Raw genomic sequence first — 23,425 nt, 5'->3', positions numbered from 1 at the left:
CGTGATGCTGATCAAGAATGTATGTATATACTTTATGGGGTCTGAGGTGTCTCCTTCACTGCGTTGCAAACTTCTGACTGAAATTATAATACCCTTTGCTCTGCAAGGGTATAAAAAGAAAACAAAAAATGTATATAGGGTTTTTGTCGTGCCACATATAATTAATTTAATATGAGATTTTTTAATTAAAGCAGACAAATAGATATTAAACTCATAAAGTAGGAACACTTTGTTTTAAATGTTTTAATTTTTACGGATAAATATTACAACTTTAAGTTTCGAGGAACGAGTTGCCTTCTTTTAAGTGGACTTATATTATTTTAACTTTTGTTGTTATATTTGTTTTAATTGCTTATGGAAGCCAAGACTCCTTGGGCCTGATTACTGATGATGTTAATAGCACACTACTGCAATCTAAAGCAGACTAAAATTGAATCCTTTCCTTGTGAACAATCGCAGCCTGTGGGGTCTGCCTGGGTGGAGGGGGAATCATAACTTATTTATGAGCAAGTGTAAACTTTTACACTTCTGTCAAACATTAGCTACCTATCGGTATTAAATTTTGGATAGGGCATTTGAGGTATACGAGCCCGCTCCATTGTGTCATCGTAATGAAGCGCAGGGTACTGCAGGAGACTTAACGACGGACTTTGATATGGTTTAAAAGCGGCGTAATTGATTTTAACTAAGGAATTTTAGCGTGTAACTCATGAATTACCTAAGCCGTCGGTTGATGGGCTTATAATCACGCCATTGGCGACCATATAAAAGGGCTCTACCGCAGACGCATAAGTTCAATAATTCACTTCCAAGTGCATTCGCGATGGAGCTGCGAAGGATCTTTCCAGCTTTGTTCACCAAACCGGAGGACTGCCCGCCTCGCTCTCGTGATGCGACCCTGTACCTGCTGCGCTGCATCTTCCTGATGGGCGTGCGAAAGCCACCCGTCAATTTGTTCTTGGCGTATGTCGCCTGGTCCTTCGCTCTGAATTTCTGCTCCACGTTTTACCAGCCCATTGGCTTTGTCACGGGCCTTATCAGGCATCTTTCGGAGTTCTCACCGGGTGAGTTCCTCACCTCGCTGCAGGTTGCCTTCAACGCCTGGTCCTGCTCCACCAAGGTGCTGATAGTGTGGGCGCTGGTCAGGCACTTTGACCAGGCCAATGCCATCCTAGACGAGATGGACAAACGAATCACAGAGCCTGGAGAGCGTCTGCAGGTGCACCGCGCTGTCTCACTCAGCAACCGCATATTTTTCTTCTTCATGGCCGTCTACATGGTTTATGCCACGAGTACTTTTCTCTCGGCGATCTGGATTGGAAGACCGCCCTACCAAAACTACTACCCGTACCTGGACTGGCGCTCCAGCACGTCTCATCTGGCCTTGCAGGCATTCCTAGAGTACTTCGCCATGGCTGGCGCTTGCTTCCAGGACGTTTGTGTGGACTGCTACCCAGTGAACTTTATCCTAGTGCTACGAGCCCACATGTCTATCTTTGCGGATCGGCTTCGGCGTCTAGGCACAGATCCTGCGGAGAGCCAGGAGGAGCGCTACGAGCGTCTGGTTGAGTGCATTCAGGACCATAAAGTCATTTTGCAGTGAGTAATCGCTAGACTCCTACAGACAATTTCACTTATTTTCAGGGGCGGACGCAGGAAATAATTATACCCTTGCAGAGCAAAGGGTGTTATAATTTCAGTCAGAAGTTTGCAACGCAGTGAAGGAGGCACCTCAGACCCTATAAAGTATATATATTCTTGATCAGCATCACGATCTGAATCGAAATCCGTCTGTACGTCTGTCCGTCTGTCTGTTTCTATGTATACTAGTCTCTCAGTTTTGAAGCTATCTTTCTGAAACTTTCCCAAAAGTTGTGTAGTTATTGCACGCAGTATATAGGTCGGAACAAGCCGGATCGGCCGACTATATCGTATAGCTCCCATACCAGAGATTGAAAAAAATCTCACTCCGTTGTTTTTGATCAGATCAACTTGATTTCTTCCAGATGGCGTTTTATAACTACTATTGAATTTCGGTTTAAATTTGATCAAAATCGGATGCTGCCATAGCTGCCATAGGAGAGATCAAAAAATATATATAGAATTAATGGAAATTAATTGATTTTCATCACACGACTATGATTTTTTGAGTATCAAGTTTTTTAACTATTTTAATAAAAATCGGACAACTATATCATATAGCTGCCATAGGAAAGATCCAAAAATCTATATAGAATTAACGGAAATATAATGATAACATCGTTATTTCTCATCAGAATCATGATTTTTGGAATATAGAGTTTTCTATTGACTCTTGACAAACAAATAAAATTTCATCAAAATCGGACGACTATATCATATAGCTGCCATATGAACAATAGTAAAAAATATGGAAAATTAATAGAAAAGTCGTCATAGCTTCGATATTCAAAATATTTGATGGCTGCAAGGGTATATAAGCTTCGGCTTGCCGAAGCTAGCTTTCTTTCTTGTTTAATATTAATTTAAACATTTTTGTTCGGCAGCTTATTAAAACAGTATTCCAATATTTAAATAAACACCTTGGGAGGATATATTGATGTGGTATTATAATGTCAAACGAACATCTGTCCGTATGACCGTCTTTCTGTTTCTGTGCAAACTAGTCTCTCAGTTGTAAAGTTATCTAGCTAAAACTTTGCCAAACTTATTTTGTAAGGACTAAACTTTAAAAAGGAAATAATCTTCTTAGTATGGATTTTTAACAGGTTATCTGAGTTACAATTTCAATAGCCGTTCTTAAAGACTTCTTATTTTGCTTCGTATTCATACGTACTTAGAAACTGCGTCTTTAATTTTAGTAAGAGGAGGACATATTAGTAAAATAATATCAATACAAGAAAGGAAGCTAGCTTCGGCAAGCCGAAACTTATATACACTTGCAGACATCAATTATGTCACTTCCCATTAAAATATGGAAAATTAATACAAAAATCAGCATAGATTAATTAAATAGATTTTTCGTTCCTCTCTGTGGCACCTTTATGAAATAGTATTTCGATTTTTATGAACATTTTTTCTCAATTCAAGGTTTTAAAAAATCTCGATATTCTAAAAATCATGCGCGTGGTATGAAAAACAACGACGTTATAAATTTATTTCTATTAATTCTATATCCACGGTTTCATGAGTAGAATTAAAATAATTAGAAATATTTTTTAACATGAAACAGCATTTTTTATTAATTTATCTGTTTGTTTTTTCAGATTTGTCGACTGCCTGCGCCCCGTGATATCTGGTACTATCTTCGTGCAGTTCCTGGTGGTCGGCTTGGTGCTTGGCTTCACCTTAATTAACATTGTTCTTTTTGCGAATTTGGCTTCGGCTATCGCTGCGCTTTCCTTTATGGCCGCCGTGCTTCTGGAGACAACGCCCTTCTGTATACTATGCAACTATCTCACAGACGATTGCTACCAACTGGCAGATGCCCTATTTCAGTCAAACTGGATATATGGGGAAAAGCGTTATCAAAAGACAGTAATGTACTTCCTGCAGAAACTACAGCAGCCGATAACCTTCATGGCCATGAACGTGTTTCCAATATCAGTTGGCACCAACATTAGTGTAAGTACTTGTTCACCTTCGGGGATATACAAAGGTAGGCTTTAATTGGTATGCTTGCAGGTCACCAAGTTCTCGTTCTCAGTGTTTACTCTCGTTAAGCAAATGAATATTGCTGAGAAACTTGCTAGATCAGAAGAAGACGAGTGAAGTACAGATGTTACTTTACACTTAAAGCTAATATTCGGTAAATGTTGTTAACCAATAGCACTAAATTTAAAAATTTAAAACTCTAAATTTAAAAATTGTATTGCATTTGTTCCACCATCAGTGAACTTTTAATATATACTCATAGAAAAATATCAACTTTTATGCTGGCTTGCAATTTTAGATATAAGTAAATTTGGGATTTTTTAAATGTGAGCAAGTCGCTGGGAAGTTTGTATGAGTCCTCGCTGTAGGGAAGATGGGATGATCGTACCGTCAGTCGTCAAGTTCGTGGGGCGTCTAAGTATGGGTGGGGGCGTCATAGCCTAAATATCTTTGGCCTGCCATTTGTTGAGTTCTTTTCTTTGTAAAGGGTTTGTTAATCGAAGGAAAGGATGCCTTTAACTTTGTTGGACCAGCTCTGTCTTTCTAAACAACATTTTTCTCTACCTGAGTTACAAGATTAAATTTCTGACTTACGTTGTGCTGCTTGGTGCCCTGGCTGATCATCATATGCGCCTAACCTGCTTCTGCTTCCTGGGTAGCTCTGCACCACTGCTTTCTGAAGATGCCCAGAGCGTCCCCAAGCTCCGCTGCTGCCCAAATACTTTGACGCTAAGCCGCTCCTTTTTTGTCCTGCAGGGGCGTAGCTACCGCCGTATTTGCCGTATCAATTATACGGTGCCCCGGGCCACGGGGGCCCCCAAAGTGTGTAAGGAAAAAGAATAAAAACTTTATAATTTATTTTATTTTACAAATGACAAAATAATTCTGGATACAACAAAAGACTTGTCAAAAGTTGACCAACTATCTGTAGTTTTTCGATATACATATCTCGGTTACAGAAAATGATGATAATGTACCTAAAGAAATAAAAATCTGTGAGTCCTTTTTAAAATTTATAGCAGTAACCGATTGCAGTGCTTCAGTTGTGAAAACTGTCATTTTAAATTTGACTAAAGAATATGGAATTGGTTTGACTAAATGTAGGATTACAAACCCTAATAAAAGCGCATGCTCCAAATGCCGATTATGTTTATTGTGCGTTGAACGAGGCCAATTAAGAAATCAGAATTAATTTAATAGTTTGCTAAATGAATCCAAAGATTTAGCAAAAGAGTGGAGGTAACAAATGTTTTTAAAAACAGTAGGGGAAAGATAACGAAGCGTTTTTTTGATGAGTTATCACAAGATGAGAGAATTTCCGACCCGCAATCCTATTTCAAAGTCAATTTATACTATTGCTGTTTAGATATATTAATTTCTCAAACTAAAGAAAGATTTCAGAGCCTTTGCAACCTGAGTAGTATATTCGAAATATTACAACCGGAGAAACTCCTATCTTCTTCAAGCGAAGAGATATTAAACGCTTCCGGAAAAATGCCTGCTAAATACAGTAAAGACATCTCACTTAATCTTTGTGACCAATTAAAAGCTCTAAAAACATGCTTAAATTCTGAAATTAAAAATTGAATTATTGCTAGTAAAATTCAAGTCTTGCATCCAGTTTTCCCGAGGTAATCACAGCATGCTTTTTATTCTTGACCCTTTCAGTTACAACCGCAACGGCAGAAAGAAGTTTTTCAAATTTAAAACTAATAAAAAATTACTTAAGAACTTCGATGGGACAAGAACGGCTGTCAGACATCTCACTATTGTCAATAGAGGGAGAAACTTTAGAAAAACTAAAATCATCATCAGCCATAAATAATTTAATAAATCAGTTTGCCGAAAAAAAGGCAAGGAGAGTGAATATTTAAAATTCGATTTTTATTTGTAAAATGGGTAAATTATGTGATAAATAAATATTTCTTCTCACAATATTTTTTTTCTTTTGAGAAAAATCTTTATCTCCATATAAGGGCCTCCAGAAAAATTTTTATACGGGGCCCCGACAAGGCACGCTACGCCACTGTTGTCCTGACAAACTCTTGTTCCCCTGCTGCTCCAACTTCTAATTCCACACAAGCCATCAATATTGGTGTTACAGCTTCGACAAGCCTGCAAGCATGAAGCAGATATCTATGCAAGCATTCGGAAGATTCCCTAACGCCTAGAAGTTTTTTTTTGGACGACAGAAGGACGATAGAACACTTTTATAACAACAAATATACGAAAAAAACTATCACAAATCTCTTCTAGAATATCAAATGAAGATAGTTGAGCAATGTATGTGAGAATAGTTTATAGTGCTTATGATTATTTATTCGAACGTTAAATTATAAGTAAAACTGAGGGGAGATCGATTCATTCGTATTCTCAAAATAACATAAAAAATAACAAAGTATGTATCAAACAATAATTCGGCTGCTAACTGTTTCGACGACTGCTGACCACTTCAAGACGACTGCTGCTTACGACACACGACGAACGACTCTTTTTCTAGCTCTCCAATATCGCTCTCTTCTCGAACAGTTCTGCAAGCACCAGCCACCAGTCCTGCCAAGTCCTTGCCACTTTACATTCGGCCCTCCTGACCACCGTCATCCGACCTGGATGACAACAGTTTACGGCAATGTACTTCCACAGCTTCATGTTGTCACAGCTTGTCGCAGTGATCCTTGGTCCCTCGATCTCACCGGAATCTTTCTCTACATCGTACCGGCCGCTTCGCTTGATCCTGATGATTTTGTATTGCCCCAGGAATTCGCTAGCTAATTTCCTGCCTGCCACAAATTGAGTCCTTTTGATGGCCACAAGATCGCCCAACTTACTATGATACGGTGAACGACGTTTCTTATCGAAGTTTGAGGATGAGGTTGGAAGACGTTTTGTAAGTGAGAGGCGAAGATGTTGGCCTTTTCCTCGTCACTACGCGCCCAAAAACCTGTTGGTGATCGAATTGGAAAATCGGGTTCTATAGGTGGTTGAATGTTAGGGTGCGCTCCCCAGAGTGGACATTTGTTGCTTGTGGGTGAAAGCTGTGTTAAATAGGCACGTTGAGCCTGATTCTTCTCAGTTATTAAAGCTTTAGATAGCTTCCGACAGGCTTCTTTAAAGCTTTGTTTAGTGACTGGGGATCGGTGTGTCTGCCAGTTTCGGCGAAGTCTACGCTTTTCTTGAAGGAGCGATTGGATCTGCATGTTTGAGCGCATAGTATTTGGGAGGGATGTAGCTAAAGGACAGGTGTAGAGTGTTTGGCAGCTGGGGACATTACATCTTCTATGTGTTTAAGTGAGTTTTCAATGTCGGCTTCACACGAGATATTGGGTTCGATTTCAATGTGCGAGCTGATATATTTTTTATACTTTAGCCAGTTTGTTGTATTGGAAGTCAGAAATGGTGGTCGCTTTACAAGCTGTGGGTGTTCAGACAGAGAAGAACTGGCGAATGATCAGATGACAGTTCCTCCAGTGTTTTAACGCGTATCAGCCTGGGCGGCACTCTCCTAGTTACGGCAAAATCGATAATGTCTGGTTGTTTATTCGGATCTGCTGGCCAGTGTGTAGGCCTACCCGGTGAAATAAAATCTAGCTAATTACTAGGTTTGATAATAGCATTGTATAGTGGGCGTCCTTTGGGGTTAATAAGACGAGAGCCCCAGTAGTGGTGTTTTGCATTATAGTCCCCCGGGCCCGGACTTCGGAGAGGGGCCCGGATTTTTGGCGAAAACTCAAATAAACTGTGTACAAAAAAGTGCTCTGCGATATTTTAAAGAAATCACTAAGATGTGGAGCCTTAGAAATGATCACTGTTGCCAGAATCGCTTCTACAAACAACGGGCAGCGGGAATTCTGGCTTTTTATTTTGTTTAAATGATTTTTTCTGATTTTTTGTTTATGATCGTTACATTGGTTGCGTTCAGCAAAACATAATCATAATCGTTCAGAAATGTTATAACATATTCAGTACAAGCCCTCAACGATGGCAACTCCTTCAAAAGAAAATTCCCTCTTCCCTTCACAGTTTGTCCGATACGCGATGGTCTGCAAGACTTGACGCCGTTAAACCGTTCGCGAAACACCTTTCTGGAATACAAGAAGCACTTGACGAAGTGAAGGAACTCAATTTTACTGCAGAGACTCTCCGGGACATCAACGGTATTCAAAAATACATGAATTCGTTCGAATGTATCTTGATGTCGTCGATTTGGTTCAAAATTTTGGGTGCTGTTAATGAGAGAAACGTCGTCCTTCAAGCAAGAGGAGCTACTATAGACGTTGAAGTTGACAATCTGAAGGGTCTCCTTTCAGATTGGCAGTTCATACGAAATCGATGGGATCTCATTCTGAGTGAATGTAAACTTGTTGCAAGAGGGTGGAACATTCCTGAAACTTTACCAACAATTTGAAAAAGAAAACGTGCGAAAGTATTTTTGAATGATGATGACGCAAGTCCAGAAACCGACATCACTTCTGAAGAAGAAAAATTCAAGACCAGCCATTTCTTCACCATCATCGATTCGGTCATTGCAGGAATGACAAAAAGATACTCTTCAGACGAAGAAGTACGTAGCTGATGTTTCCGAAGAGTTGAAAGATGAAATCGTTCACCTCAAACATATATATGTAGATAATTTTGAAAAAAGCCTTCCTCCATTTGCATTGCTGAACGCTCTGTACTCAAAAAATCTTCAGAATCTTTTTCCAAATGTCTGTGTTGCTTTTAGAATTTTTTGTACTCTCCCTGTCAGTGTCGCTAGTGGAGAACGCTCCTTCAGTGTTTTATCGCGAGTTAAAAACTTTCACAGATCTTGTTCTACACAAGAGCGTCTAACTGGTCTGGCGATTTTATGTTTGTTAGTTAGCAAGGCAGTTGGATTTCAGCGTAATAATCGATTCCTTTGCCTCTGCAAAAGCGCGAAAAGCGAATTTAAGTGGATAAAAACTAACCGTGATAGCGACGATAACTTAAAAACTAGTCCTTTTTTTATAACCGTCATGTTACGAGTCCTTGCCTTTTGTGTTCACCCCATTCTCGAATATTGTGTCCATTTCGCAACACTTTATTTTTGTCAGAAAATAAAATTTCACATTACACTCGAAGTTTTATATTGATCTTTATTATTCGAGTAGTAGTAAAAATAAAATATATTTGAAACTTTCGTTATTTTTGAAAATATTTCTTATTATATGGGGGCCCGTGATTTGTACCCCCCGGGCTCGAAATTCGCTCTCGACGGGCCTGTAGCTATATGATAACGTTGTCGGATTTTGATCAAATTGTTTCCTCGATTCAAGGGTTATTAAAAAGCTTAATATTTTAAAATTCATGCCCATGGGATTAAAAACAATGACGTTAAAATTTTTTTTCCATTATTTATATAGATATTTTTCGATCTTTCCCATGTCAGCTATATGAAAGAGTAATCCAATTTTGATAAAATTTAATTCGAAATTCAATAGTGGTTAGAAAACGCCATATGGAAGAAATCAAGTCGATCTGACCAAAATCAACGGCGTGAGAATTTTTTATTTCATTGGAGCTATCCGATATGGTCGGCCGATCCGGCTCGTTCCGACTTACAGTCAGCATACAATTTATTCGGACACCCCTGATTTCCAATCTTATTCATTAATAACTCAACAAATATGCAACGAAAACAAAAATTTTATATTTCATATTGAGGAACAATATTCCTAACATCTATTTTAAAAACTAAATAAGAAACTTTTAACTTTAATACTAAACAAGAAAGGAAGCTAGCTTCGGCAAGCCGAAGCTTATATACCCTTGCAGTTCTCAAATATGTCGAACAAAATGCTTAAAGCCTAACAACATCGAATCTATGACGATTTTTCCAATTTTCGACTATATATCCATGTTTTCGACTACAGATCATATGGGAGCTATATGATATAGTTGTCCGATTTTGATCAAATTTAATTCGTAATTCAAGAATCGTAAGAAAACTCTATATTCCAAAAACCATACTTTCCTAAAGAAATACAACGATGTTTTAATTTTATTTCCGTTATTTCAATATAGATTTTTCGATCTTTCCTATGGCAGCTATAAGATATAGTTGTCCGATTTTTATGAAATTTTTTTTCAATATAAGAGTGGTTAAAAAACTTGATATTCAAATAATCATGCTCGTAGGATAAAAAACAACGATGTTATCAATTTATTTCCATTATAGAATTAATTTTTCGATCTCTCCTATGGCAGCTATATGATAGAGTTATCCGATTTTGATAAAATGTAAGCCGAAATTGAATAGTAGTTAGAAATCGCCATCTGGAAGAAATCAAGTCGATCTGATCAAAAACAACGGCGTAAGAATCTTTCATTTCAATCTCTCGCATGGGAGCTATCCGATATAGTCTGCCGATCCGGCCCGTTCCGACTTATATACTGCGTGCAACAACTACACACCTTTTGGGAAAGTTTCAACAAGATAGCTTTAAAACTGAGAGACTAGTTTAAAGAGAAACAGACAGACGGACAGACGGCCAGACGGACAGACGGACAGACATACAGACGTATTCTGATTCTACTCGTGATGCTGATCAAGAATATATATACTTTGTGGGGTCTGAGGTGTCTTCTTCACTGCGTATCAAACTTCTGTCTGAAATTATAATACCCTTTGCTCTGCAAGGGTATAAAAATATAAATAAAATTAACGGAAATAAAATTATAACATCGTTATTTTTCACCAGACAATCATGATTTTTGGAGTTTAGACTTTTTTAATGACTCTTGGATTTTGAATTTAATTTAATAAAAATCGGGTGACTATATTATATAGCTGTTATACAAAAGTCGTCGAAAATATGGAAAATAAATAGAAAAATCGTCATAGCTTCGATGTTGTTTAGCCTTTATGTATTTTGTTAGGCATGTTTGATGAAGAGCAAGGGTATATACGCTTCGGCTTGCCGAAGCTAGCTTTTTTTCTTGTTTTTTTGTGTGATTTATAAAATGCCTTATGTGAACGAGATTCAGCCTCAAAATGACCCTAGTTAAATAGAGTTCTTTTTGGGCCAAAGTGCAATCCATTTTGAGGCAAACCAACGCGGTCAAAATTATTTAGTGGCCAGCAATATCGACCAATTTGATGAAGCCGATATTCTTGCGCGGTTAAAATGATCGAGGCACAAAACTAGGCGTTTGATTCTGCCCAGACATCGCTGGAAAGGCTGGACTTAGCCGAGATGACGGGAGACACAAGGATGGAGTTTTCGGAAGTCGTAATGGATGTGAAGGCTAAGCTAAATCGAGGCTTAGCGGCTCAACGCAAATTGCAATTCGTTGGGGCCACAGCTGCCAATTCGGACTTTTTTGCCACTTTCACTGGGATCGAAAAACTGCAGTATTTACGGTCTAGTTCAGGCGTGGCTCTGGAGACCATACGCTCGCTAAAATAGTCCCAAAAAAATTATTAAAAAGCTTTCAATTTGATAATCAATCGATTTGATAATAACGTTTTACATTTTCAGGAACACTTTATGAACTCACATCTACCAGGAACAAATTTTGGACGGAATTCACATCGTCGCTGACAAACTAGATCAGAGGATGCTGGAAAAACGGGAAGAGGCCTTGCCCATTGCTGAGCTTCCAACATGGACTGGAGAAGAGGTGCAGAATTATGGAGGCGATCGCTCACACTCGTTTCTGGAATCGTAGAGTTTTCCATGAGCGCTGATAGGACAGTTGTTATTCTAGCGCAGTCACGGGATGCAAGCTATCGTGCAGCATTCACAGCTGTCGTGACTCATAGTATCACTGACTATCACCCTCATTTTGACATAAATGCAACGGGATGGAGGATTCCACATGACATTTCGCTTGCTGATCCTCATTTCAACAATTCACAACGTATTGACCTCTTAATTGGAGCTGGTCTGTTCTTTGAAATAACTGCTATGGGGCAAATTCATTTGGAAAACAACTTACCAACATTGCAGAACACCAAGCTTGGTTGGATCGTTTCTGGAGGGATGTCAAGTATTCCAAATCAAATGTCTGTTTTAGCTGCCGTTATTAAGGATCCAACTTATCAATCTGATATGGAAACACTTACTTCCATTGTAAAGCAATTTTGGGAAATAGAAGACGTTGGTTCAGCGAGGCTAGTTTTGTTGCCTGGGGACTTGCGGTGCGAACAACCTTTTTAAGGAAACTGCACTAGGCTTGAGAATGGTCAATACTCTGTTCGCCTCCTGTCCGCTTCAGGATTCGAATCTCTAGGTGATTCCTATTGCCTGGCTCGTCGCCGTTTAAAGAGTTTGGAAGCTAAGCTAGATAGAAATCCCGACCTGAAGATTCAGTATTCGTCCATTTTAAAGGAGTACATAACCTTAGGAAACATGTCCCTCGCAGCAAAGGATCCAGCTGTCCGTATTTATTCTTGCCTCACCATTGTGTGCATAAGCATGAGAGCACGTGCACAAAGCTTTGTGTCGTCTTTGATGGGTCTGCTGAAACGACTTCTGGTACCTCCTTGAATGATTTAAATCTCGCAGGGCCGACCATTCTGCAAAGATTCTTTTCGATTCTTTAAAGTAGCTCCTTGTGGAGACATCCACAAGTACGAGAAAACTCAACGGATGAGTTAATTGTTTACAAACTAAGCAAAAACCTATGCAACAAAGCCAGCTACTTTCTTGGCTATAAGAGCCATGCATCAGCTCTCTTATGATAAAGATAAATCATTTCCAATTGGAGCAAAGATTGTTCGTAGAGATTTCTATGTCGATGATTTAATTTCTGGGGGCGAAACGATTAAAGAGGTGAGAGAAATTTTACGTCAGGAGAAGAATCTATTGTCGCGAATCGTGTTCGAATGAGTCAACTGCCCTCGAAGGCGAGTCGGACTGCGATAAAGAGCAGCTTATTAAATTTCACGATAGATCAGATATCGCCAAGGCATTGGGGCTAGTTTGGGATCCTTCTTGTGATCAATTCCTGTTCAATTTGTCTCAGATATCGTCAAGACATCGAGTCACCAAACGAATCGTATTGTCAACAATAGCCAATTGTAACTACATCCGAAATCTTTTTGCAATCTCTATGGAAGTCTAGTGTGGATTGGGATGACGCATTGCCAGAGCCCATTCTTTCGTATTCGGGGGGTTGACCTCTCAGTTGTCGATCGACCAGAACTTAAAATTTCCCCGATTGGTAACGCGTCCGCAAAGCGTCCATCCAGTTGCATGGATTCTGCGATGCTAGCATATGGAGCTTGCCTATATTTTCGGTCGGAGGACAATGAAGGCACAAAAGCTTATCTAATTTGCGCCAAGTCGAGAGTAGCCTCTTGAAGGCCTAAACAATTCCACGATTAGAACTTTCAGCAGCACTTTTATTGGCTGAGCTTATCGTAAACGTCAAGGAAACCATAGATCTCGATTACCCCTTTCATTGCTGGTCTGACTCGTCTATCGTGTTGGCGTGGGAATGTCTTGGCATCATGTTCCAACCAATCTCTATCCGGCGGATGTCGTGTCGCGAGGCTGTACCCCTAGAGAATGGCTGGAGCATTCCTTTTGGGGTAATGGACCTCTTTTTATTTTGCAAAACTCTTCGAAATGGCCCTCCCTGCTAGATGTAGGAAAGGATCTTCCGGAGCGTCGTTCCGCGACTCTAATTGGAACAGTGTGCGTTGACATTTCTGTTAACTGCAAATTCCTTTACACGTTTGATAAGTTGCAGCGTGTGTTTGCGTACGTGTATCGATTTTTTTCGAATTGCAGGTCCAAGGCTTTACCTTCAAATGGCCATCCGTTGAGGAGATCAACTCGGGGACCGTACTTCTTCTAAGGAGCATCCAGCAGATTTGCTTAGCCAAGGAGTATGGATTTCTTAGCCAGAGCAAGCCGTGTCCACAGAAGAGCAAACTGATTTCGCTGAGGCCAATTCTTGGCACTGATAGATTACTTCGCGTTGGTGGAAGACGATTCGAAGCACCCGATATTGCTTCCCAAGGACCATCCAGTCACCAAAGCAATTATCGTGTATTTTCATAAAAAAAAAACATGCACGCAGGATCGCAGGCGTTGCTTGCCACATTACGACAAAGGTATTGGCCGATTGGAGCTCGGAAGTTCGTGGCTAGCGTCATCAACAAATGCGTAAGATGCTTTCGGATGAGGCCTGTGACTTGGGATCACTTCATGGGTAATCTTCCAGCCAATCGAGATCAACCTTACCCAGCATTTCATACGACAGGAGTCGACTATTGTGGGCCATTCTATCATAAAGCAGAGTCCCGGAACAAGGCACCGCACAAGTGCTACAGCCTTAGAGGCAGTCCGCGAACTATCTGGAGCGATAATGCGACAATCTTTGTCGGCGCTAAGAGCGAGTTAGGCGAGATAAAGAAACTCTTTTTGGGCGAACAACATATCATATAGCTGCCATAGGAAAGATCGAAAAATCTATAAAGAAACAAGAAAGGAAGCTAGTTTCGGCAAGCCGAAGCTGATATACCCTTGCAGTCATCAAATATGTCGAACAAAATTTATAAAGGCTAAAAAACATCAAAGCTCTGACGATTTTTCTTTAAATTTCCCATATTTTCGACTATTGTTCATATGGCAGCTATATGATATAGTTGTCCAATTTTGATAAAATTTAATTCGTAATTCAAAAGTCGTTAGAAAACTCTATATTCCTGAAATGGTGCTTGTCTGATGAAAAACAACGATGCTAAATAACATCGAACATGTTCATATGCCAGCGATATGATATAATTGTCCGATTTTTCGTTAGTCGTTAGAAAACTCTGTATTCCAAAAATTATGCATGTCTGATAAAAAACAAGGATGTTAATATTTTTCCGTTATTTCTTTATAGATTTTTCGATCTTTCCTATGGCAGCTATATGAAAACGATGTCGGATTTGAATGAAAATTTTTTCTCGATTCAACGGTTATTAAAAAAACTCTATGTTTTGAAAATCATGCTCGTGGGATTATAAACAACGATGTTATAATTTTTTTTTCCATTATAAATATACATATTTTTTGATTTTTCCTATGGCAGCTATATAATAGAGATAAGCAATTTTGATAAAATTTAATCCGAAATTCAATAGTAGTTAGAAAACGCCATCTGGAAGAAATCAAGTCGATCTGATCAAAAACAACGGCGTAAGAATTTTTCATTTCAATCTCTCGCATGGGAGCTATCCGATATAGTCGGCCGATCCGGCCCGTTCCGACTTATATACTGCGTGCAATAACTACACAACTTTTGGAAAGTTTCAGCAAGATAGCTTTAAAACTGAGAGACTAGTTTGGGCAGAAACGGACAGGAGGACAGACGGACAGACGGACAGACTGACAGACTGACAGACGTACAGACGTATTTGGATTCTGATCGTGATGCTGATCAAGAATATATATACTTTATGGGGTCTGAGGTGTCTCCTTCACTGCGTATAAAACTTCTGACTGAATTTTATAATTATAACTAGCTGACCCGGCAAACGTTGTTTTGCCACCAGATGACTTTATAATTTCTGTACAAAATTTACTCAGTTCTAGACTTACATATGTATTGTAAAGTCATCTGGAGCGCTGTGAACCATGAGGGAATATAAAAATAACAAAAGGCAAATATTATTTTTAAGTTATTATAATTGCGCCTGGCATAAAATGAATAAAGGGTATTATAATCACAACGTGCATTCACGCGATTGGCAAGTGCGCTTCCGGAATCCTCGCCGCCCATAAAGTAGATTTGTAAGAATTTATGTGGTTCGTTTGGCATTGGCAGCAGTGAGCCCATTTTATGATAAACTTGGCCTCTAATTTTGAATGTAGAATTGTAATTTTGACCATTTGCATTAGTATTTCGAACTATTTCTGTTGCTCCGAACGATGTCATTTGAAAGCATGAATTAAATGTTCGAATTGACTTCAGGAACACGTTAGAATCTGGATCCGTGCCGATAAGTAAGCCGTTCAATGGTTCAGCTAGTATTTCAATTTCTGGTAGTTGACAATTCCTGACGCGCAACACATCCCAGCTGGCTCATTTTTGAATTTCAGAGCATGACAATGCTAACATTCCTTGTCCATTTCTAGCACCAATTATCGGTCTCATACTGGAATGCTAGACGCAGGAATGAATCAGATATAAAATTGATCGTTGTTCCTGTTGTCGTTGTTGGTCATTTGTTCTGCGTCTATTGACTGTGAAACGGCGTGGTTGTCGTTGTTCTAATCTTCTGTCTTCATTGCGTTCAGCTCGTGTATCTTCTGGCTCTTATCTGACTTCATTGCGTTCAGCTCGTGTATCTTCTGGCTCTTCTCTGACTTCATTGCGTTCAGCTCGTGTATCTTCTGGCTCTTCTTGATGCAATTGCGCTATTCTTTCGGATCTACTATTTCGCATGTATCGAGATCTACTTGTATCACGGCTCAAATCTCCCCCTTTGCGTTTTCTTGGCATTGCTCACTGGACAAAACACTCATAAATAGAATTAATGATTTTACTTAATGATGAATGATTTTTGCCGCAGTTTAAATTGATTTAAAATTATATGGTAGCGTGTTATTGTCAGTGTGATGAGGTAGGAACTCACTTTATATGCGATTTTTGGTATGTCGAACACGATTTAAGAGGATGAAAAATAGACGTTGGGTAATTGTCAGACTTACTCAATACGCTCACAAAATTTCATGAGAATCGGTATAGCCGTTTCGGAGGAGTAAGGTCACAAAAACTGTGACACGAGAATTTTATATATTAGATTTATAATAAAAATGTTTAGCTGGGAAACTGGCCAGTACGCCCCTAGTGCGGAGTCCTATTCCCAGAACGATAGTTAATGATGTTTCAATTGAGTCCGATTAGACATATTTGATTAACTTGCTGTACCCAGATAAACTCTTTAAACAACTCAATCTTCCCCAGGAAAAAGTAGATATTCAGTACATAACGAAAATGTCACTAAAATGTAAATTGCTCACATCGTGAATCTTTTTAGATCCGCACCTATTTAGTTACTCATTTACTCATTTTTATGAGTAAGCGGTATCTAATATTTGATACACTGTACTGAAGTGTTCCCCCTGGTTTTTAGTATTAAAACGTTGCGACATAATCATTAACCTTTAAAATAATTTTTTAATCCAAGAATAACGTTTGGGATTGTTTGGTGTTTTTATTTTTTAAGAAGCAAAAGTGTAGGGGTTTTCTTGAATTAACAAGGTTATTAAGAAAAAGAAACTCCGTTAAACAGGTAAGGAATAAAAAAGGTGGGCTCTGGGAGCCGTGAAAAAGGGAAGAGCGTTATGAGGAATATCGTCAAATAGGAAATAGAGAACGAAAACACGCCCGTTAGCTTATTCTGTCTTAAACTTGTCGGCTATATTCATTTGCTTGGTTATTGTTATCACGGAGAAGGCAAACTTTGCTACCTAAAGGCGGGAAAGAATAGGAGAGTCAGTGCTTGGAGGACGAAATAGTTTCGCAGGCACTTACACTTATGTTGCTGCTCATGGAAATCTGAAAGATGCCTCCGGCAATAAACACGATGGGCTGCTGCACGTTTTGCAGGAAATACAGCAGTGTGGTCTTGTAGCGGCGACTGGCGTCCACCCAGTTGGACTGGAATATGGCGTGGGTCAGGGACTCGCAGTCCTCCATGATGAGGTTGCAGGTGTAGCAAAGGGGAAATGTCTGCAGCAGAATCGTTATGACGAACATGAAAGAGGCGATGCCCGTCCAGAGGTCGGAGAAGAAGAACACGTTGATCAGCGTCAGGCCTAGCACCAGGCCGCAGAGCAGAAACTGTGTAAAGATGGTCCACGAGATGACCGGCCTGATAATCGCACAGTACCTGCGGGGCGAGAAGAACGTTAGTCCTTGCAGCCCAGCCGGCAGCCGGGCCTACTTGCCTCACAATCACCTTGTGGTCCAAGACGCACTTGACCAGCTCCTCGTAGCTCTCTGCCTCGCTCAGGCTCTCGTCGGACCGCAGCCGCCGGATGCGCTCCCTCAGCATGTCCAGGTGGGCGCGCAGGATGAGGGTGTAGATCAGCGGATACGTGTCCGAGAGCTGGTCCTGCAGCACTGCGCCCGACATCACCAGATACTCGAGCGTGGAGGCCACCCAGAGCTTGAGCGTGCCCTCGCGCCAGTCGATGAACGGGTTGTACAGCTGCCAGGGCGGCCGGCCGCTTAGCACCGAGCTGAGATAGGTGGAGCCGGCGTAGCCGCAGTAGACGAACGTGAAAATGAGGAACGCATGGTTGCTGCGCGCCACCACGCGGTGGATCTTCTCGCGCTCCTCCAGGGTTGTGCAGCGCAGGTCCAGCTGGTCCAACAGGTCCTTGGCCTTGATCAGTCGCCAGAGCATCGAGTAGGTGATGGCCACCTTAACCGAGGAGCCGTACGCGTTGAAGCACACCTGCAGCGAGGTGAGAAACTCGCCGGGCGAGAAGGACTTGATCTGGGTCATGTAGCTGCCCAGAAAGCCAAGCGGCAGATATGTGGTCGACCACATGAACGTCATCAGCGTCCAGAAAAGGTAGATGTAGCGTAGAATCCCCGACTTCGGCGGCAGCCAGCCAATGAACTTCATGGCCCGGTACAGGTAGATGCAGCCGTCGCGGGACCGCTTGTGCTCCGTGAGCGGGGCGGGGTGTATTAGATCGAAGACCATCCTGCGGCCAGTGTGCTGCGGCTCTGCAGAACAGGCTTATATAGGCCGGTGGCCAGCACAACTTGTGACATTTTCTTGGATGAAGTTTTCAATGAATTCGAAAAGTTTTTATTAAGTTTTAGGCACTTTTAATTATTCACTTGAGAATTCCTCTGCTGCGCTGCGTTATGTTTAATTAACCTGCCAAAGCACTTGACTGGGCCTTTCCCAGCGGACGGACCTTTCTCCAGTGCTTCCCGAATTCCGATTCGCCGATTTGCAGTCCGAAACTGCATCTGTCGACCGCTGCTTGGTTCCACATGCTGGCTTTCCGGGGTGCATAAATTATGAACAAGTTAGCGAAAATCGCAGACGGCTCCTCGACAGCAATTAAGACGTTCCTCATACGCAGCGTGGGCCGCGCTGCTCCAACTTCAACAGCGGCAAATGTATGTTTGCGAATGCGTCAAGGCAGGATGAAAGCACACGGCTCGAGGTTGTCGCGAAGGTTACCGAAAAACTTTAAAGGCCGCCTCTCCGCTCGGGGGGAATGCAAAATGGCCGCTAATAGCCGTTATAACTACATTTATTAAATTCCCCCATGCAGCCTGTGAGCGTGTGTGGGTAAGCGAGTGTGTGCTGAAAGCTTTGCATAATCGTCCTTAAAGCGTAAGCCCGCACAGATGCCACATGTTGTGTGGCGTATCGCCTGGGTGACGTCTTCCTGCAGCTTTAATGAAAAATATGTTCGCCGAGTGTTATTAATATTGCTCACAATGTCTGGCAGTTGACACATGTTTTGTTGTCGCTGTCGCTTTTGTTGAGCGTACCTTCAGTGTCTGCTTCAACTTCAGTTTCAGCTTCGGCCCTAGCTGCGTGTAGGTTGACATTTTTTTTCATTACTGCAACATTTCAATAGCAGGGGCATCGCAGCCGCACCCAAAGCATCCGGAGCATCCAAAGCAGCCAAGGCACCAGCATCTACGGGGCTCTGCCGAGCAGCTGTTGCTGCTTCCCTGGCGGTGTACGAGTGCCGTGTCCAAGGAGCGCTGGCAAGGGCAAGGATAATCTTTTGTTTGCTCCTGCAGGGCTCGCACACTTGAATACGCTTGCTCTCGGGTTCGTCATTGTCGTCGCTCCTCAGTCATCTGTGCCTTGGCCCAGGCACTCAGAAGCTACCACCTCCCCGCCCACTCCGGCCAGGATGGGACTGTACATCGCACGTCTGCCAAGACTGGACCGGCTTATGTGCTGACACATCGCAGCATTTGAATAGAATTTATGCGCTGCTATAAGCCACGAGAGGGGCACAAGCACAGGTCCTTCCGAGCCGGTTCCTCTGAAATCACCAATCTGCTGTCCAGGGCACAAATTTATGATGGCTGTGGCCAAATCAATTATCCCATTAATTGCAGTGCTTTGCAGGGCCAAAAGTAGACACGGCAGTTGGCGACGGGGATGCAAGTGGCCGGGTTGGAGCGTCGTCTATTTGAAGGCGGCGTGTGTCTTTTGGACCGCTTTGAGCACGCTCTCTGGGAGCATGCTTAATATCCTCGCCATCATTTATTACCGCTTGACGTATTTATTTTAATTAACGGAAATTAATGCCACGCTGCGCAGCTGTGCGAATATGTTTGCAACAGCTTACACACATTTTCGGGATGTTCCGTGCGAGCTATCGAGGTGAGATCCACATCCACCTGTACCCACACTCGCGTCCACATGAGTGCATGCCACACAGCTTTTTGAGAAGGATGTCAGCTGCTCAACGGCAAACTCACGAAACACACAGCCTGCAGAATGCCAGAACCCCGGGGGCGATAACTGAGTGTCAATCTGTTTTTGATTTGATGCAAATGAATGGAGCCTTCACTGAGTCCTTGAGATTAGTACGTAACCTGAGGGGTCTAGACGGAGGTCTTGATACTCGATTTGCTGTTAAGATCGACAAACGCTAATAGATTTACTTACCTGTGAGTTCGTTTTCGGAAAGTCAATTATCGTTCAGGTTCAATTACAAGTGCGTGTGGTAGCTCTTATACGAGTACACACAATTGAGATTTGTTTTGACTCACAAAGTCATTCTAGTTTTACAGGATTCGTATAATTTTAAAGTCAACGGTTGAGCCAAGTTTTTGTATATTTAATATTATTTTGTTCTTTATTCTGTTTTGGTGCCAAGCTATGAAAATGCATTTTGATGAGTTACTTTTGCTGGTGCCGCAAAGGCGGTTATGGCGAATGAAATTATAATAAAAAGAATTCCCCAGCCGGCAAAAGCAGCACAACAGCCCTTGAGAACACAAGGACATGTGTACATTTGGGTGGACGTCAGTTGTATGTACATTTTGTATACCCACTTAAATAATGCCCTTCGTTGTCCTTCGGAAAAATGGAGGGAACAGTTACACGAAAGTGATGTTACACAATGACTTTAAACTTCATTGTTCATTAAAGTCGTTTCTTTTATAGCAATATTTTTGTTTTTATTGGTAGCGTAGATCGGTTCCTTTCTTAGCTTTAAGTAGCTTTAAAAAGTCGAAAGACCAAAGTACCTTTAACAATTTTCAAGGATTGAGGGGAAACAGAAAGATTTTTAATGCCAGTAATTTTCATCTCTAAACTCATTTCCCGCAAACTATATCGAAAGAATAAAAATATGTGCTACGACTGCGTCGATGGTCAAACTTTAAACAACCTGCCACCTGACTTTTTGAGCCAAGGAATATCCAAGTCAAATTTAAGAAAGTTTCAAGCGACTATTGTGACTATGTGAATATTAAATGCAAATATAAAGCCATTCCGAATTGCCTTGTTGATTAAGTGTTCCCTTTCGAATCAAGTTGTTGCACACAAAAACCTACCAATTCCGAGCTCGAAGCCGTCCACCCTAAAGTACATGCACTCACACAGCTACACATGGGCGAGAGTGCAGACCAGGGTCGTAAATGCCATTATTATTTTGTAAACATTGCGACAGAGTGAATGCCCAAAATTGTTAGCTTACAAGGTCGTGAAAATACATAAAAAATGGGAAACATCCGCGTATAAAAAACAATGGCTACAACTAACACAGACGAGCGCAAACGCACACAGCAAGACAAATAAACAAGCTAGACATTCTGTTCTGTTGCAGCAACATACGAACTTTTAATTAATTTCTGTCTGTGTGACCCGTGAGTATACGGGCACATAAGTCTAACTGATTGCTATGATACTGCTACAAGCGGTGCGAGTGTTTTGTTTGCTTGTGTTTGTGTCAGTGGGGAGTGGAAGTGGAAGTGGGGGGTGCGGGGAATGTCCTTTCGGCACACACAAACAAACAGAACAACATGAACATTTAGTGTCGCTTTGGTGGCAAAAATGGCTTGACCCAAATGTAATCAGGTAATTTGTTTTGCACTGTCAATATTTACACGGCTGCCACGCATATTTGAACTTAATAATGATTTGCTGAGCCATTGTGCTCGTACAGATACACAGATACACAGATACACGGGGCAAACGGGGAGGGGAACGGACTCACTGCTCCGGATTAGAGGCATTGATTTCCCTGGAAAGCAATGGCTGCCTGCTCTTTAAATGTTGCATGCTCAGTCAGCCTAGACATTAACTTGGCCCAGACACGAGCCCCACTCGTGCTGCCTGCCTGTCAGCCAAGCAGTCAGCCAACTTCGACTGTCTGACTGTCTGACAGCCAGCAAGTGAAAGTAGTGCAAAAGAGCAACAACCGAAATTGATTTAATAGCCCTACATTATGGGGGCTAAATGCAAACATGTTGCCTCGTGTTTCCATATGTGCTCGGTCTTACTACCCCCATCCTAATACCAACTTCCAAGCTATTTGCGTCAATGAGCTGTAGTTGTTCGGCTCAGATAATTGGGAAACTCAGGTGAATCGAATTAATTACTGCATGCTTACGCCAATCAAACAATGAGCTTACCGTCCGTTTATGAGTCGGGTTCATACAAATATCGACCCTAGATGAAATTTATAATGCTTAAATAACCTTTTGGGGCTTTTGGGGGATGTGGTGCTTTCATATCGCACTTGAGCCGTCCTTACGACTGCCATCTTGGCAGTTTTGCATTCCCCTCTTAGTGCTATCAGACAGTAAAGTGCAATTAAATTTAGGATAAACTGAAGTTTCATCTGTCACAAGGAGAACAGCTCGCCAATATATATTTATATTTTGCAAATATTCATCAACATTGGGGGGCCCCAGGTCGTTTTCAATTCAATTACTACTCAAATACAATGCTTACTCAATTGATGTATGGCCTATCCTTGCTGCAGGGCCAACAGTTTGTTTCCTCTGGCCGTGCCAACACGTTTTTTACCTTATTTGTTCTCTTGGCTGCCAGCAAAAAGTAGGCAACATTTTTCATCCGAGCTCGAATTGAAAAGAGAAACTACGTTCGCAGACAACAAAACATTACACTGATAGTGTCGACAGTTGGTTGGTGGGCGGGCCGGAAGGAGTCACTGGTCTGTAGGCAGCCGGCGGGGCGGAAAGGGGCGGTGCGGACACGAAATCATATCGAGTACGGCTGACGACAAAAGTTGAACGGGGTCAAAGTGAATGAATCGAGCATATTGACCGTTGGCCGAATTGCTGTCAAACATGCGAGCCAGGAAAAACTGCCGGCCAGATGTTGGCTCTGGTTCTGTGGGCGGGGATCAACGCGTGTATTATTTGCCGAACACTGGCCATAATTCAATTTCGATGCACCCAAGTGCCCGAGGCGTTTAGCATCTTAAATACCTCCAGGGCGACTCTGCTTCTTAATTAAGGATACTCGGGGCAAGCGCCTGCCCGCCTATCGATGCCAGCGTTCACAGCTTGCGATCTCAGCCCGGCCCCGACTCCTTTGCAATCGCCACAGCTTCCTCTTTACGGCCAGGACGAGCGTCCGGCTATCTGGCGCTCTTCCGCCCGACCGCTCCCCCCGCCAGGGCGGTCATGCAAAAGCAATTTCCTGGACTTTTACCCGGCCACTAGCACAGCCACAAGAGCAGACACACACGCCCAGACCCACTCACAGATTAAGACGGCCACCACTCGAAAACCAATACGAATGCGATTATGCCCGCCGCGCTGTGTGTGCGTGAGCAGGCGCTTGCACCCACAG

General features: G+C 41.8%; 2 protein-coding genes across 2 annotated transcripts; one reads left to right on the top strand and one right to left on the bottom strand.

Moving 5' to 3' along the window:
• The first annotated feature begins 589 nt into the window (after positions 1 to 589).
• On the top strand, positions 590 to 3,902 carry LOC108099991 (odorant receptor 42a). The gene is made up of 3 exons (XM_017203688.2): positions 590 to 1,599; positions 3,246 to 3,603; positions 3,664 to 3,902. The coding sequence occupies exons 1-3, from the start codon at positions 824 to 826 to the stop codon at positions 3,748 to 3,750; spliced, it is 1,221 nt and encodes a 406-aa protein (XP_017059177.1). The 5' UTR covers positions 590 to 823; the 3' UTR covers positions 3,751 to 3,902.
• A 12,910-nt stretch (positions 3,903 to 16,812) lies between these two features.
• LOC108099990 (odorant receptor 42b) lies at positions 16,813 to 18,313 on the bottom strand. Its single transcript, XM_017203687.1, has 3 exons — positions 17,547 to 18,313; positions 17,131 to 17,488; positions 16,813 to 17,066 (listed from the first exon to the last, which is right to left on the bottom strand). Exons 1-3 carry the CDS (start codon positions 18,311 to 18,313, stop codon positions 16,992 to 16,994), a joined length of 1,200 nt encoding a protein of 399 aa, XP_017059176.1. The 3' UTR covers positions 16,813 to 16,991.
• Between the last annotated feature and the right edge of the window lie 5,112 nt (positions 18,314 to 23,425).

The sequence above is a fragment of the Drosophila ficusphila genome, unplaced genomic scaffold (genome assembly GCF_018152265.1).
Source record: "Drosophila ficusphila isolate 14025-0441.05 unplaced genomic scaffold, ASM1815226v1 contig_414, whole genome shotgun sequence".
Lineage (NCBI taxonomy): Eukaryota > Metazoa > Arthropoda > Insecta > Diptera > Drosophilidae > Drosophila > Drosophila ficusphila.
Note: the sequence above shows the minus strand (reverse complement) of the source record. Positions and strands in the feature narration are given on the sequence as shown.

Coding starts and splice junctions, on each gene's coding strand:
- LOC108099991 (XM_017203688.2), top strand. CDS start 824: ATGGAGCTGCGAAGGATCTTTCCAGCTTTGTTCACCAAACCGGAGGAC. Junction 1,600..3,245: donor GACCATAAAGTCATTTTGCA/GTGAGTAATCGC, acceptor TTGTTTTTTCAG/ATTTGTCGACTGCCTGCGCC. Junction 3,604..3,663: donor CAGTTGGCACCAACATTAGT/GTAAGTACTTGT, acceptor GTATGCTTGCAG/GTCACCAAGTTCTCGTTCTC.
- LOC108099990 (XM_017203687.1), bottom strand. CDS start 18,313: ATGGTCTTCGATCTAATACACCCCGCCCCGCTCACGGAGCACAAGCGG. Junction 17,489..17,546: donor GACCACAAGGTGATTGTGAG/GCAAGTAGGCCC, acceptor CTCGCCCCGCAG/GTACTGTGCGATTATCAGGC. Junction 17,067..17,130: donor CCATGAGCAGCAACATAAGT/GTAAGTGCCTGC, acceptor TCCCGCCTTTAG/GTAGCAAAGTTTGCCTTCTC.